Consider the following 26,696-nt stretch of genomic DNA (forward strand, 5'->3'; position numbering starts at 1 on the left):
TATAAAAAAAAAAAAAAAATTATAATTCTGCCAGTTATAAACTGATAGTGACACATGTTTTATTTCTAATCTGTTTATTTTTTTTATTGTAGATTTATTTATTTATTTATTTTTTTGTCTGTTTCTTGAACATGATTATTGGGACGGCCATCTAGCCTGAGCTGTTAACAGCATTTAGAGAGATGCTTTACAGCAGCCCCATGGGCCAAAGACAATGGTCAGGAGAAAACCTAATTGACTTCAATGAGAGAGTTTTCTAGGCAGCTCTGTGACCTGTGTAAAGGTCATTGTACAAACAATGAGCAGATAAGCTTTACAACATACCTTTTTAACAAAATTTGTATTAATTGTCGATTTTGTGTACATGAGGATTAACGCTAATTTTGGCTTTTAATTACCAAAAACATTTGTTATTTTTAGGCATTGTTCGAAGATGCATAGTTATGGTGTTATATAATTGAAAAAATGTAGAAGAAAGCTATTTTTGGTGTAATTTTCGGTTTATTTTTTTACACTGTTCACACCAAATAATCTGATACCTTTGGTGCATCTGTGTGCACGAATAAATGTATTTTACAGTAGTTTCCGATGCGGTGGGCGCGATCATTTTTAAATTTTTTTCAATTACATTAAAATGGGTGGGGGTTTCAGTGGTCGGACCCCCAGCGATCAGCTAGTTATCCCTTTTGCTGTAGATGGGGGATAACGTATAAACTTGCCACAGCCCCTTTTAATATAGACTTTCTTTCTTTCTTTCTTTCTTTCTTTCTTTCTTTCTTTCTGTCAGTCGGCGAGGCTCTGGCCTGGGCAAGCGAGCTGCAGCTGAAGCTCGCCGACAGGAGAAGATGGCAGATCCTGATAATCAGGAAGGGGCCAATTCTTCGGCTGCACGCACAGATGATACTGCCCAGGGAGCAGCAGGTAATGTCTTATATTATGTTTACATACATTTTTTATACTCTGATTTTAACTGTTACACGCACCATGATGTAACTGTATGGAGCTGACTCGCAAGCTGAGCTTGCTCCATACGCGTTAAGTGCCAGCTGTGTTATACAGCTGGCCACAATGACCAGCATCGGAGGTAACGCCCATCCTGGTCATTTAATCCCTCAGATACAACAGGTTAGACAGCGAGAGTAGGCTCTGATTTCCTCTGTCCAATTGAAAAATCGTGAGGTTCCGATTGGTTGCTCGGGGTCTTGTGAAGCAAGGCATGGCCTGGCTGGTGGTGGCGGCCTGTGAAAATTACGTGGACTAGATTAGTATGCTATTGCAGTCTTTGGTACAGGTGATCAGGAGATTGCACACGAGTATTTGACTCTACATTTGCTGGGCCGACCATCTTCTGACACTGATCCCCTGCCATCATCACTCGAGCTGTGCCTCACTTTGCTCAGGTTGTCCTTGCTCGTCTCCTCTCACTAGAGATACTCATGAGACCCGAGTCAGTGGGGTCACTGCATCTCACCCTGGTGAATGTGATGACGAAGGATGACCCCTCTTAAAACAATCTTTAGAGCATATGGGTTAAAGTTCAGTGTCAGAAGACAGGTATGGGGTATTGTTGACCGGTCAGAACAAATTAATTTGGAATCTGTTTCTGTTTTCAAATATCCTCTAATCAGTTTAGAATGTTTTATTTATTTATGTTTTTGCTTTAATTTCCGTTGAGGGGTTGTATGGAGCAGACTTATGAGCTGAGCTCGCTCTATAGGATACGGGTGCCTGCTGTATAATACAGTGGACACCTTCCGGCATAGACCGAGAATGGAGATGTCACCGATCTAGGTCATTTAACCCCTCAGATGCAGGTGCCAGAAGCGACCATGGAATCTGTGGGGTAAAGCCGCATCTGAAAATGTCCAAAGTATTGAAAAATAAAAATATTTATTGTGCAACGTGAATACCATAACAAAAAAATATATAAAATTAGCTGCTAATTTGCAGTTTTTTTTGGGTCACCCCCACCCAAAAAAAATAAAAATGGAATTAAGTCATATTGTACCAAGAAAACTACAGCTCGCCCTGCAAAAAAGACAAACCCACTAGTTGACAAAAAACATTGTCTGTCATAATATAGAGATGCAAAGAATTTTTTTTACTTAGTAAAACATAACAAACTATATCAATTTGGTATCGCCGTAATCGTACCGACCTGCAGAATAAGGTTTACGGGTGTTATGTCATTCTTGGTACACAGTAAACACCATAAACACTAAACAAAAAATCTAAACATGGGGGAATTGTGGGTTTTCCCTCAACTTCACCCACACGGAAAGTGTTCTTGTTTTTCAATATAAGCTGTGGTAAATTAAATGGTATTGTTAAAAAATACAGCTTATCTTGCCCAAAAAAATAAGCGCCAGAAAATTTTAAAAGTTATGGCACTTGGAATGTGTGGAGAAAAAAGAAAACTGCAGTGGGCATTCTCACACCCAACTGCTACAAACAGGTGAATCCAAATTAATCTTCCTTTTGAATACTAACATTTAGAATACAAATCCTGGTGATAAAGGCTTTTCCCGTTTATGGACTATTCATTCCACCTTCCCAGTGTATAGAGGTTACATTCGTTTCTGTAGAAGCAGGCATGGTGGAAATGCATGGCCTTGTCATTGCCTGCACAGTAGCTACATGAGCCCGTGAACTTTGTGTGTTGACCTGATGTGTAGTGAATGTACCTGACACAGCAGTGTTACAAGTGCTGGGTGTGATGTTACCCAAAAGGCGCACTCGTGTTGGGGTTCATTCACACGTCCGTAGTGTATTGCGGATGCGCAATACAACCGGCCGGCACCCCCATAGAACTGCCTATTCTTGTCCGCAATTGCAGACAAGAATAGGACATGTTTTATTTTTATATTTTTCTGGAGCCGCGGACCGGAAAATCGGGGTTATGGTCTGGAAATGCGGACAGCACACTGTGCTGTCCGCATACATTCCTGCCCCATAGAGAATTAATGGGGATGCAGACCCATTCTACGGACGTGTGAATGGATCCTTACTGTGAGGCTTGCACACATTACACAGGAGTATATACTGTCTTTTATTTTGCTCATTCTTGCCTGCTTCTTTTCCATACATATATTCATGAAGGACGTGCTAAATCAGCTTTTAATTATATTGTAATAGCATGACTTACAACTTTAACAGGAACAACTGGCGAAAGATCTTCATCTCTTCTCTCCCCTCCAGCCTCTAGCTCTGTAGCTGGTGCTGTGGGGATGACGACATCTGGAGAAAGTGAGAGTGATGACTCTGAAATGGGGAGGCTACAAGGTAACAAAAGACATACCCTACACTCATCATAATTCACATCAAGTTATTAAGAACACTTGTGAAATGATTTCTGCTGCTTTATGTTTGTTGATTTCATTGCACTCCCCCAGGAGATTTGCCTGACAGCTTTATGCATTATTCATTAGTGTGTCCTCCAGGCTTAGGTTGGGTTCACCACATGTTGTGAGCATACGTCAGGAGAATTTACTGACGCAAACCTCTGATGTAGGGCTAAAATGTTTGCCTCAACAGTGGCGTGCATCACTAATGGGCTCTCTTTAAAAGAAAAAGCACCAATGTGTACCCACCTGGCAAAGACCAAACAGGGTTTGTGATTTCAACTGAGCCTTAGGCCTAGTTCACATGAACGTGTGTGATCCATGGCTGTATTGCGGGCCGCAATACACGGCCACAGTTCTGTGTGCATTCCGCATCACTCATGCGGACCCATTAACTTCAATGGGTCCGCAATTGCGGAACGGCCGCACGGAACGGGACCCCTCGGAAGCAACCACTACGGAGTGCTTCCGCGGGGTTGCGTCCCGTACTTCCATTCCGCAAAAAGTTAGAACAGGTGCTATCTTTTTGTGGAATGGGCGGATCGCGGACCCATTAAAGTGAATAGGTCCGCGACCCGATGCGGCTGACCCACGGCCGGCGATCGTGCATTGCTGCCCACAATTTGTGGGCTGCGGCACAGGTCACACACGTTTGTGTGAACTCGGCCTTAAGGCTCATGCACACGTACTTTTTTTTTTGCGTTCAGTATACTGCCCGTTTTTTTAGTTCAGTATGCGTTACTTATACTGAACCATTCATTTCAATGGGTCAGCAAAAAAAAAAAAAAAAAAGTGTCTTAGTGTGCATTACATGTCCGTTTTTTCGTTCTGTTCAAAGATAGAACATGTCCTATTATTGGCAAAAATGGGGTGGCTCCACTAATCAATGGGGATGGGATGGTGCTCAATATCTGTGTGAACTCCACACACCAGAAAGTTAATGTAAAAGAATAGTTATGGAAGATATGGCACTCATATATCTGGAGGACTGCTCAAACATTTGATTTTATTGAATTCAAATATTATAATGGTCCACAGGTCATAATGGAGAAAAACGTCATAAATCTAAAATCATACAAGATACGTAAATTGTACAGAAAATAAAACACAAAATAATTAAAACATCACTAAAGTGACGATTTACTATGTAAATCACTGAGGCATAGGATGACTGAACGTATATGCCTGACAGCAATTGATATGTCCACCACAATGTAATCTGACCGTCGAATATTATGATCGTTCCAGACAGATTTTCGATCAAATCATCACCATATATTCGATAACCGCAGTTGGTATGTCCACCACAATATACGCTGGTTAACAAATGTAATGATCATTCAGGCCGTATTTTCTATCAGGTGATCACCTAATATTCGACATCAGCGAACATCAGAAATTGTGGTATTAGAAGGTCCAGATTCTTCCCAGACACGTTTCGAAGTCTTATGAGTTCTGACTTCTTCCTCAGCCACTAAGACTTCGAAACGCATCTGGGAAGAATCTGGACCATCTAATACCACCATTTCTGCGTACGCTGGAGACCACCTGGACTTGTACCTCTTTTCCATCTGCTGGTTGAAAACAGATTTGTCCCGTGCCTGCCAAAGAACTCCCTGGAGCTATACTGTTCCATTCTACTTTGATCGGAACAACCCAGGATTCCAGCACGAGAGACACTGAAGCAGCGGAGATCAGAGGCAAAAGCCGCACTTCACTTTAGAGGTAAGGGACTAGTACAGCTCATAAATAGGTGGGACGCCACCAGAGAGCTGGAACCCCGAACAATTCAAGCAATTCAAGCTGTGATAACTTGTGAATTATTACGAAATATTGACTTTGTGAGCCGCTCGAATATATGGTGTTGGACCAACACAACACCTGTAACTCACAGCCAATAATCGAACCGAAATTACGTTCTGGTTTCTGTGCAAATTACACAAACATATTTCAACATGTTAATCGTCGATCGCTGATGTCGAATATTCGGTGATCACCTGATCGAAAATCCGGCCTGAACGATCATTAGATTTGCCAACCAGAGTATATTGTGGTGGACATACCAACTGCGGTTATTGAATATATGGTGATTGATTTGATCGAAAATCTGGCTCGAACGATCATAATATTCGACGATCAGATTACATTGTGGTGGACATACTAATTGCTGTCAGGCATATACGTTCAATCAGTCATCCTATGCCTCAGTGATTTACATAGTGAATCGTCACTTTAGTGATTTTTTTAATTATTGATGTTTTAATTATTTTGTTTTTTTGTACAATTTACGTATCTTGTATGATTATTTTAGATTTATGATGTTTTTATTCATTATGACCCGTGGCCTATTATAATATTTGAATTCAATAAAATCTAATGTTTGCGCATTCCTCCAGATATGAGTGCCATATCTGCCATAACTATTCTTTTACATCTCCTATTATTGCCTGCAAATCCCATTCCATGGCACTATTCAAGTCAATAGGTCCGCAAAAAAAGGAACACATACGGAATGTACTCCGTATGTCTTCCGTATCCGTTTCGTTTTTGCCGAACAATCTATTGGAAATGTTATGCACAGCCCAATTTTTTTCTATGTAATTACTGTATATGCCATACGGAAAAATGGAACAGAACCAGAAACACTGCTGAGACGAAAAACTGTTCCGTTAAAAACGGCCCACAAAACACTGAAAAAGCCAAACGATCGTGTGCATGAGCCCCTGGTTTCAGAAATATGTCAATTATAAAAGCAGCATTGGGAGGAGGCACTAGTGTTTTGAATGGTCACTGACTTTAAAAAAAAAAAAAAAAAACTTTCTATATTTTATAGACATACCAAAAGTTTAGATCAGGAGGTCTGAGCATTGAGACCCCACCGATCTCTAAAATGAGGGGAAAGAAGCTCATACAACAGTATATATTCTGTTCACACTTAAATTAAAACTTAGTTCGCAAATAAATATTAAAGAAAAGAACCTACCCCTGTATAGTCTAATTCTAGTCTTGACCTGTGCTCACGTTCCTCTCCCTTCATTCTAGAGATCAGTGGGGGTCTCCGACCACTAATCTAAACTCTCTGACATATCAAACGATTTTTGAAAAGTTACTGACCCTTTTCAATCCTTTTTTAAATCTACTGCTTGCTGTAAAGCTGGATATATATTGTGGCGCCTGCAATTTATTGTACATTGTACCATTAAATGTATTTTTGGGGGGGGCTTTTATATTGATGGCCTACTGTCAACATATGCCATCAATATCTGATAAATAGAAGTAGGTATTCACTTCAATGGGAGCAGTGCTGCGGGAACAATGGACAGAGCTATAGGTGCAGCGCCAAAGCTACTGCAGAACAGCTGATTGATGGGGCATCGGGTACCTGCCAATTAGATATTGATGGCCTCTTCTGAGAATAGGTTTTCATTATATAAAAGGACCACAGCCCTGCAACATGTACTATTAAAAAGAGAAAGTATCTATTAAAATGCACAGGTAAGGGTACTTTCACACTAGAGTTTTTATTTTCCGGCATAGAGTTCCGTCACAGGGGCTCTATACAGGAAATGAACTGATCAGGCATATCCCTGTGCATTCTGAATAGAGAGTAATCCGTTCAGTTTGCATCAGGATGTCTTCAGTTCAGTCGTTTTGACTGATCAGGCAAAAGATAAAACCGTAGCATGTTACGGTTTTATCTCCCGCAAAAAAAACGGAAGACCTGCCTGAATGTCTTTTTTTTTCCATAGGAATGTATTGGTACCGGATCCAGCATTCAAAATACCGGAATGCCGGATCCGTCCTTCCGGCCTGCGCATGCGCAGACCGGTGAAAAAAGATACAAGATGGATCCGTCTGTCCGCATGACAAGTGGAGAGACGGATCCGTCCTTGCAATGCATTTGCGGGGCGGATCCGTATCCGTCTTACAAATGCTTTCAGTCGGCAGATCCGGCGGCGATTTCCGACTACGGAACTGCCCGCCGGATCACACTGCCGCAAGTGTGAAAGTAGCCTAATGAAGAATAAGCAACATAAAGATAATTGTGTTTAAGTTCGCAAAGGATGTCAGTCTAAGTTTTGTTTTTTTACCCACCTCTTGTGTGAAATATACAGCTCTTCTTGAGGCCCGAGGCCTTCCTCCTCATCTGTTTGGACCGCTTGGGCCTCGTATGTCCCAACTCTTCCATCGGACAATTGGAAGTGGAGCAAGTAAGTAAACAGATAATTACACCTTTAGGGTGGATTTACTCAGGTTTTAGTGGCTTTGTCAGCTACTTTGTGTAGTTTCTTTGCATATGCAGTGTTTGGTACAGTTTTTGCCGGGAAAAACACCCGCTCCAGATGTCAGCTGTCTTTGGGCAGTGTGAAATGCAGGACACACAGGCCTGTCAGCTGTCTTTCTTGTCTTCTGAAAATAAAAAAAGCCACTGAAAAAAAAAAAACTCCCAACCAGACCAAATTTGTTTCTACATGAAACCTATTGTGTAGTTGTGTATACCTAGCAAAAGGTTGAAAGTAAAATTACTATTAAGATATGTTTCCCGTCAACTGCAGACTTCATTGTAGTAGTGGGCATTAACTGCTGCACCTCCCTGTTTGTAGGCCAGTGTATTGAAGTTTAATTTCAGGAACCTAATAAAGAAGACTTATTTAATTTGTTGCTTAAGGCTATGGTTGTTTCTTGGTATCGATGAGAAATGTTCATACTTGTCCATGGGCAGTGGAGACGGGTGTTTCTTCTGTTACTGTGCCATCCATCACTGTGAGCAATGCACACAGCAGTGTAAATAATCTCATTCAGGCATGTTACTGTGTGAATGCTGGGCCCACAATAAGAATTTATTTTGCTGGTCCACTGTCCAACTGTGTAGCAAAATGTAGGTCCACTTGCTACAGTATCGTAATCTGTAGGGGTGCACCGAAATGAAAATTCTGGTCCGAAACCGAAAATTCAGGATACCCCTTGACCGAAACCGAAACTGCCTTTTTGCCCAAATACTTTTAAAAGACCCCCCACCCCATAACAGTGCCATCCACAGACCCCCCCACCCACCCCATAACAGTGCCATCCACAGCCCCCCCCCCCATTGTACAATTAATAGAAAATAGCGGGGAGGGACTGGGAGGAGGAGCTGGGGGCCGGTGCGTTCACTGTTCTCCGGCCCCCAGCTCCAGTAGTTATAAAATGTTGTACAATTAATAAGCATTCTATTCATGAGGCCCCCTCTACAGTATTACATTCAATACAGCCACATCCTACTCACAGGGCTGTCATCTTAATGCTGGCCGGCCGGGCAGACGAGCGGCAGCGTCACAACTGACGTCATGTGCCCGGCCTACTTTCTGAATGAAGGAGGCGGCGCAGGCATGTGACGTCAGTCGTGACGCTGCCGCTCGTCTGCCTGGCCGGCCAGCACAGCCCTGTGAGTAGGATGTGGCTGTATTGAATGTAATACTGCAGAGGGGGCCTCATGAATAGAATGCTTATTAATTGCACACATTTTATAACTACTGGAGCTGGGGGCCGGAGCACAGTGAACGCACCGGCCCCCAGCTCCTCCTCCCAGTCCCTCCCCGCTATTTCCGGCCGATATGTAAAAATATCGGCAGAAACAGATTAGGTGCATTTTCGGCCGCCAAAATTTCGGTGCACCCCTAGTAATCTGTGTTTTGTATCATTTTGAAATTACCCAAGAGCATGATAGACTGCAGAAGTAAGAGAACTTATCCATGATCATCCTAAGATTGGGTTCACGTTTGGCCCCTGTTCCCCCGCTGGGCCTTCCATCAGTGGTGTACAAATACCGCAATGGGTACATTCACTTCAGTCAGACAGACCAAGTCCAAAGGATTCATCTTTGGACTCTGTTGTCTCATTGAAGTTGTATGTACCTGTCACAGTATACATTTTCGGGTATTTAAACAGATATATACCCCCAACGTAAAGTCCAACAGGCATTAGGGTTCTAAAACGCAGTGTGACCCCACCCTTAAATGTGTTTGTGTATATTATAGAAACAGGTAGTATATTATGTATACTGTGAAAAATGTCATCCAGTGCTGTGTGCCGTTGTCTCTACAGCTGATCTGTCACTTGCAGCAGTCCCACCCACATTCAGCTGTTTAACACTGGGCACCATGCTGACATAGGCCAGTAAAGTGTTTTTTTTTTTGCTTTTTTTTTTTTTTTTTTCAACCCTGTTGATGATTTTCCATTTTAAATATCAATTTTCTTATTAAACTGAAAAAATAAAATACAGAGACACAGTTCAATAAATGGTTTTATTCAATAAATTGTTTCACTTTTCGACATATATTAAGTTATTTGTGGGTTTAAATAAAAAAAAAATAATAATAATAATTGCACCAAGGTTTTTGGAGTTTTTACATTGCAGCAATCTTTTGATCCCTTGTTCCTTTTACCCTTATAGAGATCTATTAGAGTGTATGGGATTTTGACATGCTCCCTGCTATGCTGTGCTTCCTGTACAGCTTAGCAGGCAGCTTACAGTGATGGCTTCAAAAGCCTCCAGGTTGCAATGGTAACCAGTTGGAGCCCTGCAATATCGCTGTGTGGGCTCCAATCAGAAGGCAAAGTGCCATCACCAGAAACAAAACGGGCAAATTAATCCAATGAATTGAATAAATCGCCCAGCCCTAGTGTTGTTTTAGATGTCTTAATTTTATTTAAGTATGCCACAAATCGAGAATTTCTTTCATAAGTGTGCTTATTTTCAGGGCTTGTTAACTGTTTAAATGGAAACCTGTATGTGAGGGCAGGATAGTATAGTGACTGGCACTAATTTCACTTAAAAAATTATGCACATTAATAATTAGTGATGTGTCTGTTAATTCACAAGTACTTGCATGTTAAATTGTACAGTGCATGGCAGCAAGGAGTCCGCTGCAGCAAGGCATTCAATGAGATGCGGGCTAGCCTCCCACCTTCTCGACACTGACAGGCTTCTCCTTTGGCACAGTAATAGGGAGAAACTTGTCAATCAGCATCTGGAGGGTGAGGGCAAACTATGTATCGCTGGACTCTGCTGGCCACATGGTCCATATCTGTATATGTTAGTGCTCGAACACTACTTCCTGAAATCGGTGTGCATTTCCCTACACTACACTATGCTGCCCTTCCTTAAAGAACTGACCGGTTTCCTTTAGCACATCCAAGTTCTTCATTTAAGAAATGTTATACTTGTTAGTTAATGTGAAAATAAGCCCCATTACACAGGAAGGGATTTTAAGATTTTACTCTTTTTCAGGCTCCAAGGCTCAGCAGTTGCTACAGGGTCTTCAGGCAACAGATGAAAGTCAGCAACTCCAAGCTGTCATAGAGATGTGCCAACTGCTGGTGATGGGAAATGAAGAAACGCTTGGAGGATTTCCTGTGAAGAATGTAGTGCCTGCGCTGGTAGGATGGATCATATCATACAGTTCGGTTTTACGATCGGAATAACTGCAAAACTTACTATGAAAACCTTTTGGGGCCATTTTATACTACAGTGCAAGTTAGTTATTTGTTAACCAACTGAAAATGATAAATACTTATCTTGTGCAGCCTTTGTGTTCTCAAACATTACAGGTTGCTCAATCCCATTCAGTGTAAAAATTAATCAGACAAACTTTGATGGCTTGGTCAGTAAGGCCCTCTCTCTGCTCTCCTGATCACTGAAGTCTATTCCGACATCTTTACCATATCAACAATAAAATAAAACAAGCTTAAATCAAAAAGCAAAACAGCCGTATGAGTGTTCAGCACAGCAGAGAGAGGGACTGCAAACTGAGCCATCGGATAACTCATCTGATGGATTTCATACGGAGTGGGGACTGCACAGCCTACAATGTATGGGAATAGCACGATGCAGAAGTCAAATGGTTGAACAATAAATAAAAAAAATACATGAATTTCAGTACAAAAATGCCTTCAAATAGACTCTAAAACTTTTTTTATATCCACTATTGAACTGCGTGTTTACTCCTAACTTTGTTTTCTTTATTGTCTTTTCAGATAACTTTGTTGCAGATGGAACACAACTTTGACATTGTAAGTGCTGTGATTTTCAAACTTGTTACAACATACAGCTAGGTGTCTTGTAGAGGTTAATTTCTCGTGAGTGCTGTGAATTTTTTCATTTAGTAAATGTCAGATATGGCTCAATCCTCTTGAAAATGCAGTCACTGTTTCACCCCCTGAAGGGGTTGTCCAGGATTTAAAAAAAAATTTTCTTTTTTTTTTTCTGTCTTCCTCTACCACCACCCTTTTTCTCCACTGGGACCTGTGAAGAGAGGTTTTCTTACCTGCTCCCTACCACTATGTAGGGGCTCCTTGGCTGTCCTCACCCGATTCTGGCCCGCACCTGTAAACTGTCTACACAGACAGTGCAGCCAATGACTGGTTTAGCGGTAATTTGACCTAGCAGTGGCGTGCTGCCTCGTAACATTGAGGCCAGTCATTAGCTGCCGTGGTGCACATGACCCCATCTAGGCATGATGTTTACATGTTGGGACTAGAAGTCTTGGGAGGACAGCCCATGAGCCACGGAGCCTAAACGGAGTGGCAGGGAGCAGGTAAGTACAGCTTATTCTATGTTAAATCTACAAATTGTTTTCACTGTATTTTTGTAGATGAATCATGCTTGTCGAGCCTTAACCTATATGATGGAAGCACTCCCGCGTTCCTCAGCTGTGGTTGTCGATGCTATCCCTGTGTTTTTAGAAAAGGTAAGAATTGTCTTTCACTTGTGTTGGGGTACATGTTTAGCATACTAAGTGATGGGGACAATGTAATGGAATAACCCTCTAATTCTTTTTCAGCTACAAGTCATTCAATGCATTGATGTAGCAGAACAGGCTCTCACTGCTCTTGAAATGTTATCACGCAGGCACAGTAAAGCCATTCTACAGGCTGTAAGTACAACTGCAGAAGCTACCTCCCACAGTTCTTTTTATAAAGGACCTGTCACCATGAAATGCAATGCAGTCTGCAGGCATCATGTTATAAAGCAGGAGGAGCTGAGCAGATTTATATATAGTGTTCTGGAAATAGATTTGACAAATCTATATTTGACAGCATTCTATTCATAAATCTGTATGCAATCACTGATAACACCTCCCCCCATGTACAAACATCAGTGACCACAGCTATCTCTGTATACACACTTACACAAAGAATACGATCAATCACTGATAACACCTCCCCTGTGTACAATGAACGTCAGAAACACCAGAGATATGAGATATAAAAGTATAAATTACAAATTTAAAATTTACAGAATATTTTCCCACAAAACTATATATCAATCTGTTCAGCTCCTCCTGCTGTATAGCAGAGCATTATGTGGTGACGGTTTTCTTTTAAAGTTTATGCATGGGGACAAATCCACTGATGAACTCCTTAATTCACAGGGAGGACTTGCCGACTGCCTCTTGTATCTAGAGTTCTTCAGCATCAATGCTCAGAGGAATGCTTTAGCCATAGCAGCCAACTGCTGCCAGAGCATCAGTCCAGATGAGTTTCACTTTGTTGCTGATTCTCTGCCACTGCTGACACAGAGATTAACACATCAGGTGAGATTCCTTATGGTTGCAGTTCGTATAGCATCATATAATACCCTTTTATAGTTTATTTTTTTCATCAGCTTGTTAATTGTTTTTAAAATGTTTTTTAAAAATCCGTATGGGTTTGAGTTCTGACCAGTGGAGATCTGCCTATTGGCTGGAACACTTAGGGGGAGATTTATCACAAGTGGTGTAAAGGAAAACTGGTTTATCTGCCAATAGCAACCAATCAGATTCCACCATTTACTTTTGATAAATTTCCCTCTTAATGTCCATGTTTTAAAAGGTGCTACAGCCATAGAATTTGTCATTTGAGAAACATAAACGTGGGACAATACAGAAGAATAGTCTTCCCTTCACCCACGACGGCACCACGAGAGAGAGAATCCACCCCCACAGACAGGAAACCTGCAGAATAAAAGGGAGGAGACACTCCTCCCAATTCAGTGTGGTTTCCGGTCTCTGGGGAAGCCTGCACTGTTCTATGGTGATCTCCCCCGTGGTGCTGTTATGCTGGATCTTTCTTTCCTGTGGTCCCCGGTCTGTCAGGAGCGGCGTCGCTGATGCGCTAGGGTTAGAGACACAGCAAGCATCTGGAGGAACACCTTTTTTAGGCATGTTCAGTAGATTAAAGATAGTCTTGAAGGGAATGTGTCATCAGAATATGGCCTATTTAAGGCTACTTTCACATCTGTGCTTTTCCTTAACGGTATTGAGATCAGTCATAGAATTTCAATACTGGAGGAAAACGCTTCAGTTTTGTCCCCATTCATTGTCAATGGGGACTAGACTCAACGTGGAACAAGTGCACCAGAATGCATTCCGTTTTGGTTGCGTTCTCATGGTGGACAGCGTTTTCGAGTACGTCATGGGATGCAGAGCAAAAGTGATCCTGTGACCCGTCATGGCTATATTTGAGATAAAACCAGATTCGTTCATAACGGATGCAGACGGTTGTATTATCCTATTAGAAGCTTTATGCTGATCCATGACAGATCCAGCAAAAACTCAGATGTGAAAGTAGTTTGTTTTTATGGTAGACACCTTTTTTTTTTAATTCTTGGTGATTTTTTTTTTTTTTTTTCCCCATGGCATTTAATGTTTTAAAGAAAATACCTAAAATCATCCAGTTTTTGCACTTGCCACTAATCCTAAAGGGCATCGTTCCACAGTTCTTTATATATGACCTGTTACATGTGCGCTTGGCAGCTGAAGGCATCTGTGTTGGTCTCACTTTCATATGTGCCCGCATTACCGAGAAAATGAAGTTTCTCGTGCGTGGCATTGGGGGACACAGCACCATGGGTATATGCCCAGCTGCCACTAGGAGGCTGACACTAGAAACAAAAAAGTGTTGGCTCCACCCAGGTGGGCTATACCCCTCTGCTAGAGCCAGAACAACCCAGTCTAGTTCTAGTGTCCGTAGGAGGCAGACATGACCTGCTAGCAGGTCCTTTTTCTGCTAATTTTTTATCTTTTATTTTTATTTCTTTTAATTTTTTCCTCTACAGGTAGCAGGGGCGGCTCCATCGTGTTCCACCTTAGTTGTCCCCCTGCGGGCGCGTACTCGGTACCTTGCAGCCACCCAGTCCCCAACGTGACCTGCTTCCGCAGTGGATTCCGGCGGACCCACGGTTTCCGTGTTGAGTCCGCCGAGGGGGTGGTCATGCTGCGCCTGAACTAATCGGAGGGTGAGTATGTGCTTCAGCCCCAACCCCCTCCCCCACCCCCCCACCTCCACTTAGTAAGCTGGGCCTTTGGGGGGGGGCACCTCTCCTTCTTGGGGTCTCCCCCGCTCTCCTCTCAGGGGGGTCGCCATTCTGGAGCCTTTTTTTAATGGTGTCGGCCCCTTTAAGACGGCCGGTTTCGGCCCTCGCTCTCCCTACCTCGGTGGCTGTGTCCCCTCCTCTGCCTTCCCTCGGCGCTGGCTGTTTGTTAGCCGCTTCCGCCTCCTGCGCTGGCGGGCGGGGGCCTGCCGGCGGCGGCGCTTTTCTCCTCCGGCGGCACCCTGGCATACTAGAGGCCGCGGCTTTTGCCTGGCCTAGGCCGCGGTCACGTGGGCGGGCGTCGTCTCCGCCTCCTGGGCTTCCCGGGCTTCCTCTCTGCCTCTCCCCTTGTGGGCGTTCCTCCGGAGGCCTCTCTTCTTTCCGCCCAATCCTGCGCCAGCGCGGGCTGCTAGGGGGGCGGTTCTTCTGCCGGACGCTCTCTCTCTCTCTTCTGCCTGAGCTGTGCGGCCGCGTGCGTCCTCACTCTGTGCGCTCCGGATCCTCCAGCTTCGGTTTTTTCTGGGACACAGCACCATTGGTCGTGGTAGGCAGCCTCTGGCTGACTCCTTCCTCTTCTTTTCAGGTTCCACCACCGAGAGGCCATCATGTCTTCCTCTGGTCAGGCCCCCACTCCCCCTGCCGCCATTTCCACTCATTACGCCTGCTCTGTGTGTAGCAGGAAGTTCCCATGCGGCCAGCCTACGTCCCTCTGTGTGCAGTGCCTCACCCCCGGGCCCGCCCAGTCCGCTCCTGCGGCCTCCACCTTGTCGGTTCTCCCGGAATGGGCTGCTACCCTGTCCCAGGCCATAGGTAGCCTTGCTAGCCTCTCCCAATCCCTGGCGCAGTCTCTGGACAGTCTCCCTGCCCAGATTGCGGCCGCCTCTGGCAGGGCCTCTACCGCTGGTGATACGCCTGGCGACAGTTCCCAGCCTCGCTCCGGCTCTCGGTCCCGCAAACGACCACGTACGGTCTCGGCTGGGTCTCACTCCTCCTCAGTTTCCCCGGATCACTCCCCGGCTAGGTCTGAGTCCGGTGAGATTTCTTCTTCAGCCGCTTCCGCCGCTCCTGGGGACTCCTCCGCTTCAGATTCTGAATCTGAGCGGTGTTCGGCGATGTCGGCAGCAGTGCAGGATCTCATCAGAGCCGTGCGGGACGCACTCCACGTGCAGGATGTCCCCTCGTCCTCCTCCATGGAGGCAGTGTCCTTCCGACGCTCTAAGCGGTCCACTGTGGTTTTTCCCAATCACGAGGATCTGGACGCTCTCCTTGCCAGGGAATGGCGTCACCCTGATCGGCGCCTTCATCTCACCAAGGCTTCTGATGTTCCTTATCCTTTCTCTGAGGATTCGGTCAATCTCTGGACGATGCCCCCCCTGGTGGATCCTCAGGTCGCTCGTCTGGCGAAGGCTACTACGCTTCCCCTGGCTGATGCGGCTTCCTTGTCGGATCCCGCTGATAAACGGGTCGACTCCTTGGCCAAGTCCGTTTTCATCGCAGCGGGCGCCGCCATCCGTCCTGCGTTTGCCGCCTCTTGGGTCGCCAAGGCATGCGCCGTTTGGGCAAAGCAGCTTCTCCGTGCTTTACCTGCTGACTCTGAGCAGGGGGACTTGGCAGTGCTTGCCTCCCAGATCTATCAGGCCTCCAAGTTTCTTTGTGACGCCTCTATGGAATCGGCTCGCCGCTCTGGGCGCGCGGCCGCCAACTCTGTGGCTATCCGCCGCACCATCTGGCTTCGTTCCTGGGCGGCGGACGCCGCCTCTAAGAAGGCTCTTATCTCTCTTCCCTTTCTTGGTGGAAAGCTCTTTGGGAAACGCTTAGAGGAGCTCATCTCCGAGGCCACTGGAGGTAAGAGTTCTCTTCTTCCTCAGAATCAGCCTCGCCGCCGTCGTTTCCCCGGATCGTCCTCCCGGACGCAGTCCTTTCGGTCCTTTCGGGCCCCTCCTGCCCGATCTGACAAGAAGCCTTCCAGGCCTTCCTTCAAGTCCAGGCCCTCTTGGCACGCCAAACCCAAGCCCGCTCGTCCCCAGCCCACTAAGCCTCCTTCAGCATGACTCGATCCCCGTCATGGTGGGAGGGCGCCTGCTCGTCTTTCGGGATGTTTGGCGGGCAAACGTAGAAGACGCTTGGGTTCTCGAGGTGGTCTCTTCGGGGTACAAAATCGAATTCACCGACCTCCCACCCAGTCGGTTCTTCTTGACGTCCCCCCCCATGTCTCCCGCCCGGGCAGACAGTTTTTTTCAGGCCATTCATTCCCTGCGCGCTCTGGGGGTCATCGTTCCGGTTCCAGAGTCAGAACGTTTTCGGGGCTTCTACTCGAACCTGTTCACCGTCCCCAAAAAGGACGGCTCACTCCGTCCTATCCTGGATCTGAAGGCGCTCAATCGGTTTGTCCGGGTCCGTCATTTCCGCATGGAGTCCCTCCGGTCCGTGATCGCCTCCCTGGAGTTGGGCGAGTTCCTGTCGTCGGTCGACATTCAGGATGCCTATCTCCACGTTCCCATCGCCCTCTCCCATCAAAGGTTCCTTCGCTTCGCGGTGGGTTCGCTTCATTTCCAATTTGTAGCCCTTCCCTTCGGTCTGGCCTCCGCACCAAGGGTTTTCACCAAGGTGTTAGCTCCCCTAGTGGCTCTTCTTCGTGCCAGGGGGGTCGCCCTGGTGCCTTACCTGGACGACCTTCTGATTCGGGCCCCGTCTCCCGAGGACAATCTGTCCAGCCTGAGCATCACCCTCTCGGCTCTTGCTCGGTTCGGGTGGCTTGTCAACCACTCCAAGTCCTCCCTTGTCCCACGCCAGAAGATGCTCTTTCTGGGAATGCTGTTCGATACTCGCCTCGGGCGGGTGTTCCTTCCCCCGGAGAAGGTGTCTTCTCTTCATGCGGGGGTACATCTTCTCCGCAGGCCGTCCTCTCTGACCATCAGGACGTGTATGCGCGTCCTGGGGAGGATGGTGGCCTCATTCGAAGCCATTCCTTATTCCCAATTCCACTCTCGGGACCTGCAGATGTTCATCCTGTCCAGGTGGGACAAGTCCCCGGAGGGTCTCGAGCGCCTCGTTCGTCTCCCTCCTCAGGTTTGTCTGGATCTCTCCTGGTGGTTGCTTCCCCGGACGGTGTCCCTGGGCCGGTCCTTCCTCCCCCCCAGTTGGCGCGTGATCACGACCGATGCCAGCCTCTCGGGATGGGGAGCGGTGTTCGAGTCCCTTACGGTTCAGGGTCTGTGGTCTGTTCAGGAATCTTCCCTGCAGATCAACGTTCTCGAACTCAGGGCGATTTTCTTAGCACTGTCGCACTGGACTTCCCGTCTGCGCGGCCTCCCGATCCGGATTCAAACGGACAACTCCACCGCCGTGGCTTATCTGAATCATCAGGGGGGCACCAGGAGCGTGATGGCCCTGCGAGAGGCCTCTCAGATCCTGCGATGGGCGGAGGAACACGTTCCCGTTCTCTCCGCCGTCCACATTCCCGGGGTCGACAATTGGGCGGCAGACTTTCTCAGTCGTCAGCTCGTCGACCCGGGCGAATGGTCTCTCCACCCGGAAGTGTTTCATCAACTGTGTCTCCGGTGGGGAGTTCCGGACGTGGATCTCTTCGCGTCTCGCCTGAATCACAGACTTCCGCGCTATGTTGCGCGGTCCAGGGATCCGCAAGCTCTTGCGGTCGATGCCCTGGTTCTGCCTTGGTCCCAGTTCGACCTTCTGTATCTCTTTCCGCCCATCCCTCTTCTGCCTCGAGTGCTCAAGCGTCTCAAGGCGGCCCGGGTGCCGGCGATTCTGGTGGCCCCAGATTGGCCCCGCAGGGCGTGGTACGCAGATCTCGTGTTCCTGCTCGCCGACGTTCCATGGCGTCTTCCCCTGCGTCGCGATCTCCTTTCGCAGGGCCCTCTGTTCCACCCGAATTTACCGCAGCTTCGTTTGACGGCGTGGCTGTTGAGACCGCGATCCTGAAGGCCCGTGGTCTCTCGGACTCTGTCGTTCAGACGATGCTTCGCGCTCTGAAGCCCCAGTCGGCCCGTATTTACTATCGGACCTGGAGGGCGTATTTTGCTTGGTGCGAGTCCGCACGTTCTCGTCCTCTCCTTTTTTCGGTCCCTAATATTCTGGCCTTTCTTCAGGCTGGTTTTGATAAGGGGCTTCGCCTGGCTTCTCTCAGGGGGCAGATTTCTGCCCTTTCGGTCCTTTTTCAACGTTCTGTGGCCACGCGGGCTCAGGTTAAGACTTTTCTGCAGGGTGTCGCTCGCCGAGCCCCTCCTTTTCGTCCTCCGGTGGAGCCGTGGGACCTGAATCTTGTTCTTGATGCTCTTCAGTCCTCTCCCTTTGAGCCCTTGGCAGACATCTCTCTGTCGTTTGTGTCATTTAAGGTTGCCTTCCTTGTGGCTATCACCTCTATCCGTCGGGTTTCCGAACTGGCGGCGCTTTCCTGCCGGTCGCCTTTTCTGGTGTTCCATCGGGACAAGGTCGTTTTGCGTCCCGTTCCTTCTTTTCTCCCTAAGGTTGTCACCCCGTTTCACATCAATGAGGAGATTATCCTTCCTTCCTTCTGCCCTAATCCTTCTCACCCTCGGGAGAAGTCTCTCCATTGCCTGGATGTTGTTCGGGCTCTCCGCTGGTACCTTCGCCTCACGGAACCCTTCCGTCGTTCGGATTCTCTTTTCCTGGTTCCGGCGGGTCCTCGTAAAGGTCTGCCTGCCTCCAAGGCCACCATCTCTCGCTGGGTTCGGTCGGCTGTCAAGGAGGCCTACGCCGCGAAGGGTCGCGCTCCCCCTTCCAGGTTGACCGCTCATTCGACTAGGGCAGTCGGAGCTTCCTGGGCGGTGCGTCATCAGGCTTCGGCTGCCCAGCTTTGCCGGGCCGCCACCTGGGCGTCAGTTCACACTTTTGCCAAATTCTACCACATTCATTCCCTGGCTTCTGCTGATGCCAGCCTGGGGCGTAAGGTTCTGCAGGCAGCGGTGCTTTAGGTTGCCGTCTGGCGATCTTCTTCCCTCCCTCAGGGACTGCTTTGGGACGTCCCATGGTGCTGTGTCCCCCAATGCCACGCACGAGAAAAATGGATTTTTTGTACTCACCGTAAAATCCTTTTCTCGTAGTAGGCATTGGGGGACACAGATCCCTCCCTTTCCTTGGAGCATCTGTTCTTGTTCGTGGTTCCGGCGTTTGCTTGTGGTTGTCGGGTTCCCCAGTTCAAGACTTGTTGGCACTCCGTTTCTTTTTGGTTCAGGTGTGGCGTTCCTACTGCTTTTGGTACTGACTGAGTTGTTCTGGCTCTAGCAGAGGGGTATAGCCCACCTGGGTGGAGCCAACACTTTTTTGTTTCTAGTGTCAGCCTCCTAGTGGCAGCTGGGCATATACCCATGGTGCTGTGTCCCCCAATGCCTACTACGAGAAAAGGATTTTACGGTGAGTACAAAAAATCCATTTTTTAATATATGCAGATGAGTCTCTAGTAGCAACGGGGGAGTTGTCATTACACCTAGAGGCTCTGCTCTCTCTGCAACTGCTGTGTCCTATACACTTTGACATGGGCCAGGCAGGCGTGATCACGTTTGCACTGCCTGGCCCATGTCAAAGTACAGAGGCTGCAGCAGTTGCAGAGAGAACAGAGCCTCTAGGTGTAACGGCAACTCCCCTGTTGCTCCTAGAGGCTCATTTTCATATATTAAAACTTCACTTTCTCAGCAATGCGGGCACATATGGACATGAGACCAACACAGAAGCCTTCAGCTGCCAAGCGCACATGTAACAGGTCAGCCAGTGTCATAGGTACAGACCTGATGATAGATGTATGTTAAAACAAACATCAAAAATTAGTAATAAAATAAATACCATATTTTTTTTTTAAGAATAGGTTATTTTCTGATAAATTCCCTTTAACACTTTTGGTAAGTTTGTGGTCGTAGGCTATATAAGATTCATGCACCAATCACGTCTTATTACTAAGGTAATCCCTCATATGTTAATATGATCCGTGCAGCAACAAGCCATTTTAGAAACAGACTTTTCATAAATTTTTTATAAACTGCTGCGATCTCGGACATCTGTTGGGTACATGCAGACAACAATGAATACATTTTTAATTTTTTTTTTTTGTTCTTAATTTTTCTATAGGATAAGAAATCCGTTGAAAGCACTTGCCTGTGTTTTGCACGTCTGGTAGATAATTTCCAGCATGAAGAGGTAAGGTTTCACTGGAACTAGTTCTGTAGTTGCAGACTCTGTGGGGAAAACAGGTCTATCTGGTTTAGCTTATTGCCTTACATGTTTCCTGTATCAGCAAAAATTGCTTTTTGCTTTAGTACATTTAAGTCTATAAGTGTTGCAAATTGCTGCTTTTCTTTGATTTCTGCATATTTGTTTCTCGGCATGCAGCATTTTTACAGTGTAAGGCTGTGTTCATATTTACATTGAAGGCTCTTTTAGGAGCCTCTGTTAAATCGGGACAAAATCTGATTGCACACAGTGCTTTTGCCAAGGAAAATGATAGGTACCATGATGGAAACCTATGGAGTCCACTGGGTATTATTTGTGTTTGTCATGAGACTGGTCCGACACTGCCTTTTTTTTTTTATTGTTCTGCTCCTATGACAAGGCAGAACAACAGAAATGATTGTTGGAGATGTGAACAAAGGTTATTTAGATTTAGTAATTGCTGTATATATAGTAATCAGCTATTTTTATTTTTATTTAAAGTATGCTAAAAGATGTCTCATTTTCTCATATTGATCACTTATCCTCAGGATTGGTCATCACTGACTCATCAGTATCACATCAGTGGTGGCCCGCACCCCCACAGATCAGCTGTATTCAGCAGGCGCCAGAAATAAGACATTGGACGGAGACAGATGCAGAAGGCGCTGTCCACTATGTAGTGGCTGTACTGACATACTCCATCTCAGCTCACATCCGCTTGAATGGATGCTGAGATGCAGTACTCCGGCTTGACCACTGCACTCTTCACGAACCCTTCTGCTTCTGGCTCCGTCAAATGTTGTATTTCCTGTGTTGATGTAACAGCTGATTGGTGGGGTTGCTACATGTTGGACCCCCACAGATCTGACATTGTTGACCTATCCTGAAAATAAGTGATTAGTATCAACAGACTGGAAAACCCCTTTAACAAGTGTTATGGATGTGTTGTCCTTTCACAATTTCGATTAATCATTTTATATTCTATGTCTGATGCAGAATCTTCTCCAGCAAGTGGCTTCCAAAGACTTGCTCACCAACATCCAGCAACTTTTGGTAGTGACACCACCGATCTTGAGCTCGGGCATGTTCATCATGGTAGTCAGGATGTTCTCCTTGATGTGTTCTAATTGCCCCACGCTGGCCGTGCAGCTCATGAAACAAAGTATGTTCTGTGTTTGCTTGTTTTAGAATGTGCTCTATAAAGCATACAATTATGTATGCAGTGTATTGTTTAAACTCACCTTTACAGCGCTATAAATTTGGTTCATTTTAGATATTGCAGAAACTCTTCACTTCCTTTTGTGTGGGGCCTCAAATGGTAGTTGCCTGGAGCAAATTGACCTGGTCCCTAGGAGTCCTCAAGAGTTGTATGAATTGACGTCTCTTATATGGTATGTGTTTGTCTATGCTAATGTTTAGTGTCCATATGAGCCCCATTGGGGACAGCTTGATGCTAATGTCTGTAAAGCGCTGCGGAATATAGTAGTGCTATATAAATATGTTCCTGTTCAAAGCTGGATTCATCTGTTATTATTGTTTCTTCTCTATTGGTTACCACTTCAGTTTTATTGACCGAAAATTAACTTACAAATAACGCATTTTTTGCAGTGAGCTGATGCCATGTTTACCAAAAGAAGGAATATTTGCTGTTGATACAATGTTAAAGAAAGGAAATGCCCAAAACACTGATGGGGCCATTTGGCAATGGCGGGATGACCGTGGGCTATGGCACCCATACAGCCGCATTGATAGTCGAATCATCGAGGTAACTGTCTTGTCATGGAGTCTGTAATGGCTCTGGTCGTACATTTGTTTGTGTTCCCCTCCCAAAACATCTTTCCTAAGTATACATTTTTATGTGATGATTTATATTTTTATATATAATATTGTATATGTGTGTGTGTGTGTGTGTGTGTGTGTGTGTGTATATATGTGGAATTATATACATAACAAAAAAGTGTGAAACAACTGAAACTATGTCATATATTCTAGGTTCTTCAAAGTAGCCACCTTTTGCTTTGATTACTGCTTTGCACACTCTTGGCATTCTCTTGATGAGCTTCAAGAGGTAGTCACCTGAAATGGTCCTCCAACAGTCTTGAAGGAGTTCCCAGAGATGCTTGGCACTTGTTGGCCCTTTTGCCTTCACTCTGCGGTCCAGCTCACCCCAAACCATCTCGATTGGGTTCAGGTCCGGTGACTGTGGAGGCCAGGTCATCTGTCGCAGCACCCCATCACTCTCCATGGTCAAATAGCACTTACACAGCCTGGAGGTGTGTTTGGGGTCATTGTCCTGTTGAAAAATAAATGATGGTCCAACTATACACAAACCGGATGGAATAGCATGCCGCTGCAAGATGCTGTGGTAGCCATGCTGGTTCAGTATGCCTTCAATTTAGAATAAATCCCCAACAGTGTCACCAGCAAAGCACCCCCACACCATCACACCTCCTCCTCCATGCCTCACGGTGGGAACCGGGCATGTAGAGTCCACCCGTTCACCTTTTCTGCGTCGCACAAAGACACGGTGGTTGGAACCAAAGATCTCAAATTTGGACTCATCAGACCAAAGCACAGATTTCCACTGGTCTAATGTCCATTCCTTTTGTTCTTTAGCCCAAACAAGTCTCTTCTGCTTGTTGCCTGTCCTTAGCAGTGGTTTCCTAGCAGATATTCTACCATGAAGGCCTGATTCACACAGTCCCCTCTTAACAGTTGTTCTAGAGATGTGTCTGCTGCTAGAACTCTGTGTGGCATTGACCTGGTCTCTAATCTGAGCTGCTGTTAACCTGCGATTTCTGAGGCTGGTGACTCGGATGAACTTATCCTCCGCAGCAGAGGTGACTCTTGGTCTTCCTTTCCTGGGGCGGTCCGCATGTGAGCCAGTTTCTTTGTAGCGCTTGATGGTTTTTGTGACTGCACTTGGGGACACTTTCAAAGTTTTCCCAATTTTTCGGACTGACTGACCTTCATTTTAATGTTAGTAATGATGGCCACTCGTTTTTCTTAGCTGCTTTTTTCTTGCCATAATACAAATTCTAACAGTCTATTCAGTAGGACTATCAGCTGTGTATTCACCTGACTTCTCCACAACGCAACTGATGGTCCCAACCCCATTTATAAGGCAAGAAATCCCACTTATTAAACCTGACAGGGCACACCTGTGAAGTAAAAACCATTTCAGGTGACTACCGCTTGAAGCTCATCAAGAGAATGCCAAGAGTGTGCAAAGCAGTAATCAAAGCAAAAGGTGGCTACTTTGAAGAACCTAGAATGACGTATTTTCAGTTGTTTCACACTTTTTTGTATATAATTCCACATGTGTTAATTCATAGTTTTGATGCCTTCAGTGTGAATCTACAATTTTCATAGTCATGAAAATAAAGAATTCTCTTTGAATGAGAAGGTGTGTCCAAACTTTTGGTTTGTACTGTGTGTATATGTGTGTGTGTGTGTGTGTGTGTGTGTGTATATATATGTATGTGTGTGTATATATGTGTGTGTGTGTGTGTATATATATATATATATATATATATATATATATATATAGACGAAAACAGACAGCAACTCCAAATAGTACAAAAAAGATAATTTATTGGGCCACAGTGGCACAGAGGCGACGTTTCGGCTCAAAATATATATATATATATATATATATATATATATATATATATATACACACACACACACACACACACACACACACACACACACACACACACACACACACACACACACACACACACACACACACACACACACACACACACACACACACACACACACACACAGTACAGACCAAAAGTTTGGACACACCTTCTCATTCAAAGAGTTTTCTTTATTTTCATAACTATGAAAATTGTAGATTCACACTGAAGGCATCAAAACTATGAACACACACACACACACACACACACACACACTGTGTTTAAGTAAAATAAGACATTTGGCTAGCAGGGTTTTGCCTGATTCATTGTCGCTTTAAACATCCTCTTTCGCTTTTTGTGTCTATATTGTTATCTGTTCCTCTCCATGGACTGTGGCATGATCATTTGTGTTTAGGGAATGTGGTGCGCTTGGCTGCCATGTGCAAAGATGAGATTTAAATGTTATGAGCTATAGTAACAGATTAGAGCACGAGGCTGAACATGTTGGAGCCATGTTTAACATTGTATTATGGAATTGCATTTCAAGTAACTGCTTTGGCTGGCCTTTTCTATGAATGTGTTATAGAGAGCTTGCTTGGTCTTTCTGCCATTCTCGCTCTTCCTGTGTCTTATTTGCGCATGTGCAGAGGATGGGAGTAGCTCTGGCTGCAGAAAGTCTTGCACAGTGGCTTTGCTCACACCATTTGCTCCCTAGGTCTGTGCAGTGAAAGGAGGGCGCACCCCTTCTTCCCTCAGAGCACTCCCTCATATTGAGGCTCCTGCCTGATGGTAGTTGAGGTGCCCTTTGTTAGGCTCTTGTATGGGTGCAAGGCAGGGCACATGGAGTGCAATGGCCTGCATATACACATACCCCTTGCTGAGGTTAGGATTGGTTTGTTTATTCACTAGTTGCTGATAATACTCTTCCATAATGCAATGTGCAGTGGTTGCCTGTTTGTTCGGACATCCGTGTTTCTGCAGATCGGTTTCTTATATATCATAAATGCTCAGTAGTGGGTTTACCTCATGGGGTAGATGAATGTGTGTTTTGTGGTGCTAAACCAGTCATCCATGTGCAGCCATGTTTTTGCATGTTTGTATATGTTCAGCAGCAGAAATAATATTAGGCCATGTTTTGTCCTCTCTAGGTGGATATCCAGAGGTACTGTTCTTTAATTCGGCAGTTAGTTAAAAGCTGTTAAATAAAGTAATATAAAATATGTACATAATATTTCATTTCATACTACGCAGACCTAATCTAAGACTAAGTTTTTTTTGTCTCAAGCTAAACAGAATTTGACATTAAAACAATATGGTGGATAGTAATCATCTGCCTATGGCACAAAAAAAAAAAAAAAGCACAGCCTTTTTTTTATTTTTTTTATTTTTATTTTTTTAACACCATTGTGACAAAATATAGGTGCAGTTGTATGCCACTTACTGAAAAGGGGGTGTTGTTAGGACAGGTCCAGTTGTCCTGGCACATTTATATTTTACGTCTTGTTTTCTTTCACAAATGAAGTCTGAAATCTACAGCTTCTCCAAGCCGCCATTGATCTCAGTTTAGGCCCACAGACTGCTGGGGCGATGCCTCTAATTTATGACTAGACCTGAGCCTCACCTTAAAGGGGTTGTCATCTCGGACAATGGGGGCATATCGCTAGAATATGCCACCATTGTCTGGTAGGTGTGGGTCCCAGAGGTGGGACCCACACCTATCTCATAAACAAAGCCTTCCAAATCATGGAGGGAGGCCGCGCATGCACGGTGCGCCCTCTGTGACTTTGAAGGCCCAGTTTAGAAGATAGGTGCGTGTCCCACCTCTAGAACCCGCACTTATCAGACAATGGGGGTATATCCTAGCGATATGTCCCCATTGTCTGAAAGGGGAATACCCCTTTAAACAAAGTGCATCCTCCGACAGTGCAGGGGATATCAAGACCGGCGTACTACATGCCAGTCTTGATAATTCTCCCCCCTAAGTGTTCAAAAAAGGGCACAGTATTGTTCAAACAATTGAAGAGTATGATGCCACCTTGTCAGTATATTTTATGCATCATGTGGGAGTCACAGGTCAAGTCCAGGTTTTCAAAATTGAGTAGAACTAGCTGATCAAAATGCACGGGATAAAGAGACATAGATTGATCTTTGTATACAGCAGAGAAAGTGCAGGTTACCAATGGAAAGCGAGCA

At 45.5% G+C, this 26,696-nt stretch overlaps 1 protein-coding gene across 12 annotated transcripts in view; it reads left to right on the plus strand.

Annotated features, from left to right (window-relative positions):
• TRIP12 (thyroid hormone receptor interactor 12) overlaps nucleotides 1–26,696 on the plus strand; it is a 152,778-nt gene that overhangs the window by 79,232 nt on the left and 46,850 nt on the right. For 8 of the 12 annotated variants that reach the window (XR_006388621.1, XM_044289055.1, XM_044289054.1 and 5 more), the window contains 12 exons: nucleotides 788–921; nucleotides 3,157–3,282; nucleotides 7,457–7,552; nucleotides 10,612–10,760; nucleotides 11,358–11,393; nucleotides 11,975–12,070; nucleotides 12,164–12,256; nucleotides 12,755–12,916; nucleotides 20,776–20,844; nucleotides 21,853–22,018; nucleotides 22,130–22,247; nucleotides 22,465–22,621. Coding sequence is in view for 11 of the 12 variants with exons in the window: in XM_044289055.1 (XP_044144990.1) it covers nucleotides 788–921; nucleotides 3,157–3,282; nucleotides 7,457–7,552; nucleotides 10,612–10,760; nucleotides 11,358–11,393; nucleotides 11,975–12,070; nucleotides 12,164–12,256; nucleotides 12,755–12,916; nucleotides 20,776–20,844; nucleotides 21,853–22,018; nucleotides 22,130–22,247; nucleotides 22,465–22,621 (1,402 nt within the window). In the remaining variant the exon portion in view is untranslated. The remainder of the gene's footprint in view (nucleotides 1–787; nucleotides 922–3,156; nucleotides 3,283–7,456; nucleotides 7,553–10,611; nucleotides 10,761–11,357; nucleotides 11,394–11,974; nucleotides 12,071–12,163; nucleotides 12,257–12,754; nucleotides 12,917–20,775; nucleotides 20,845–21,852; nucleotides 22,019–22,129; nucleotides 22,248–22,464; nucleotides 22,622–26,696) is intronic. The other 4 variants (XM_044289057.1, XM_044289061.1, XM_044289063.1 and 1 more) reach the window with 1 other exon arrangement.

This window comes from Bufo gargarizans, chromosome 4, assembly GCF_014858855.1.
Source record: "Bufo gargarizans isolate SCDJY-AF-19 chromosome 4, ASM1485885v1, whole genome shotgun sequence".
Classification (NCBI taxonomy): Eukaryota; Metazoa; Chordata; class Amphibia; order Anura; family Bufonidae; genus Bufo; species Bufo gargarizans.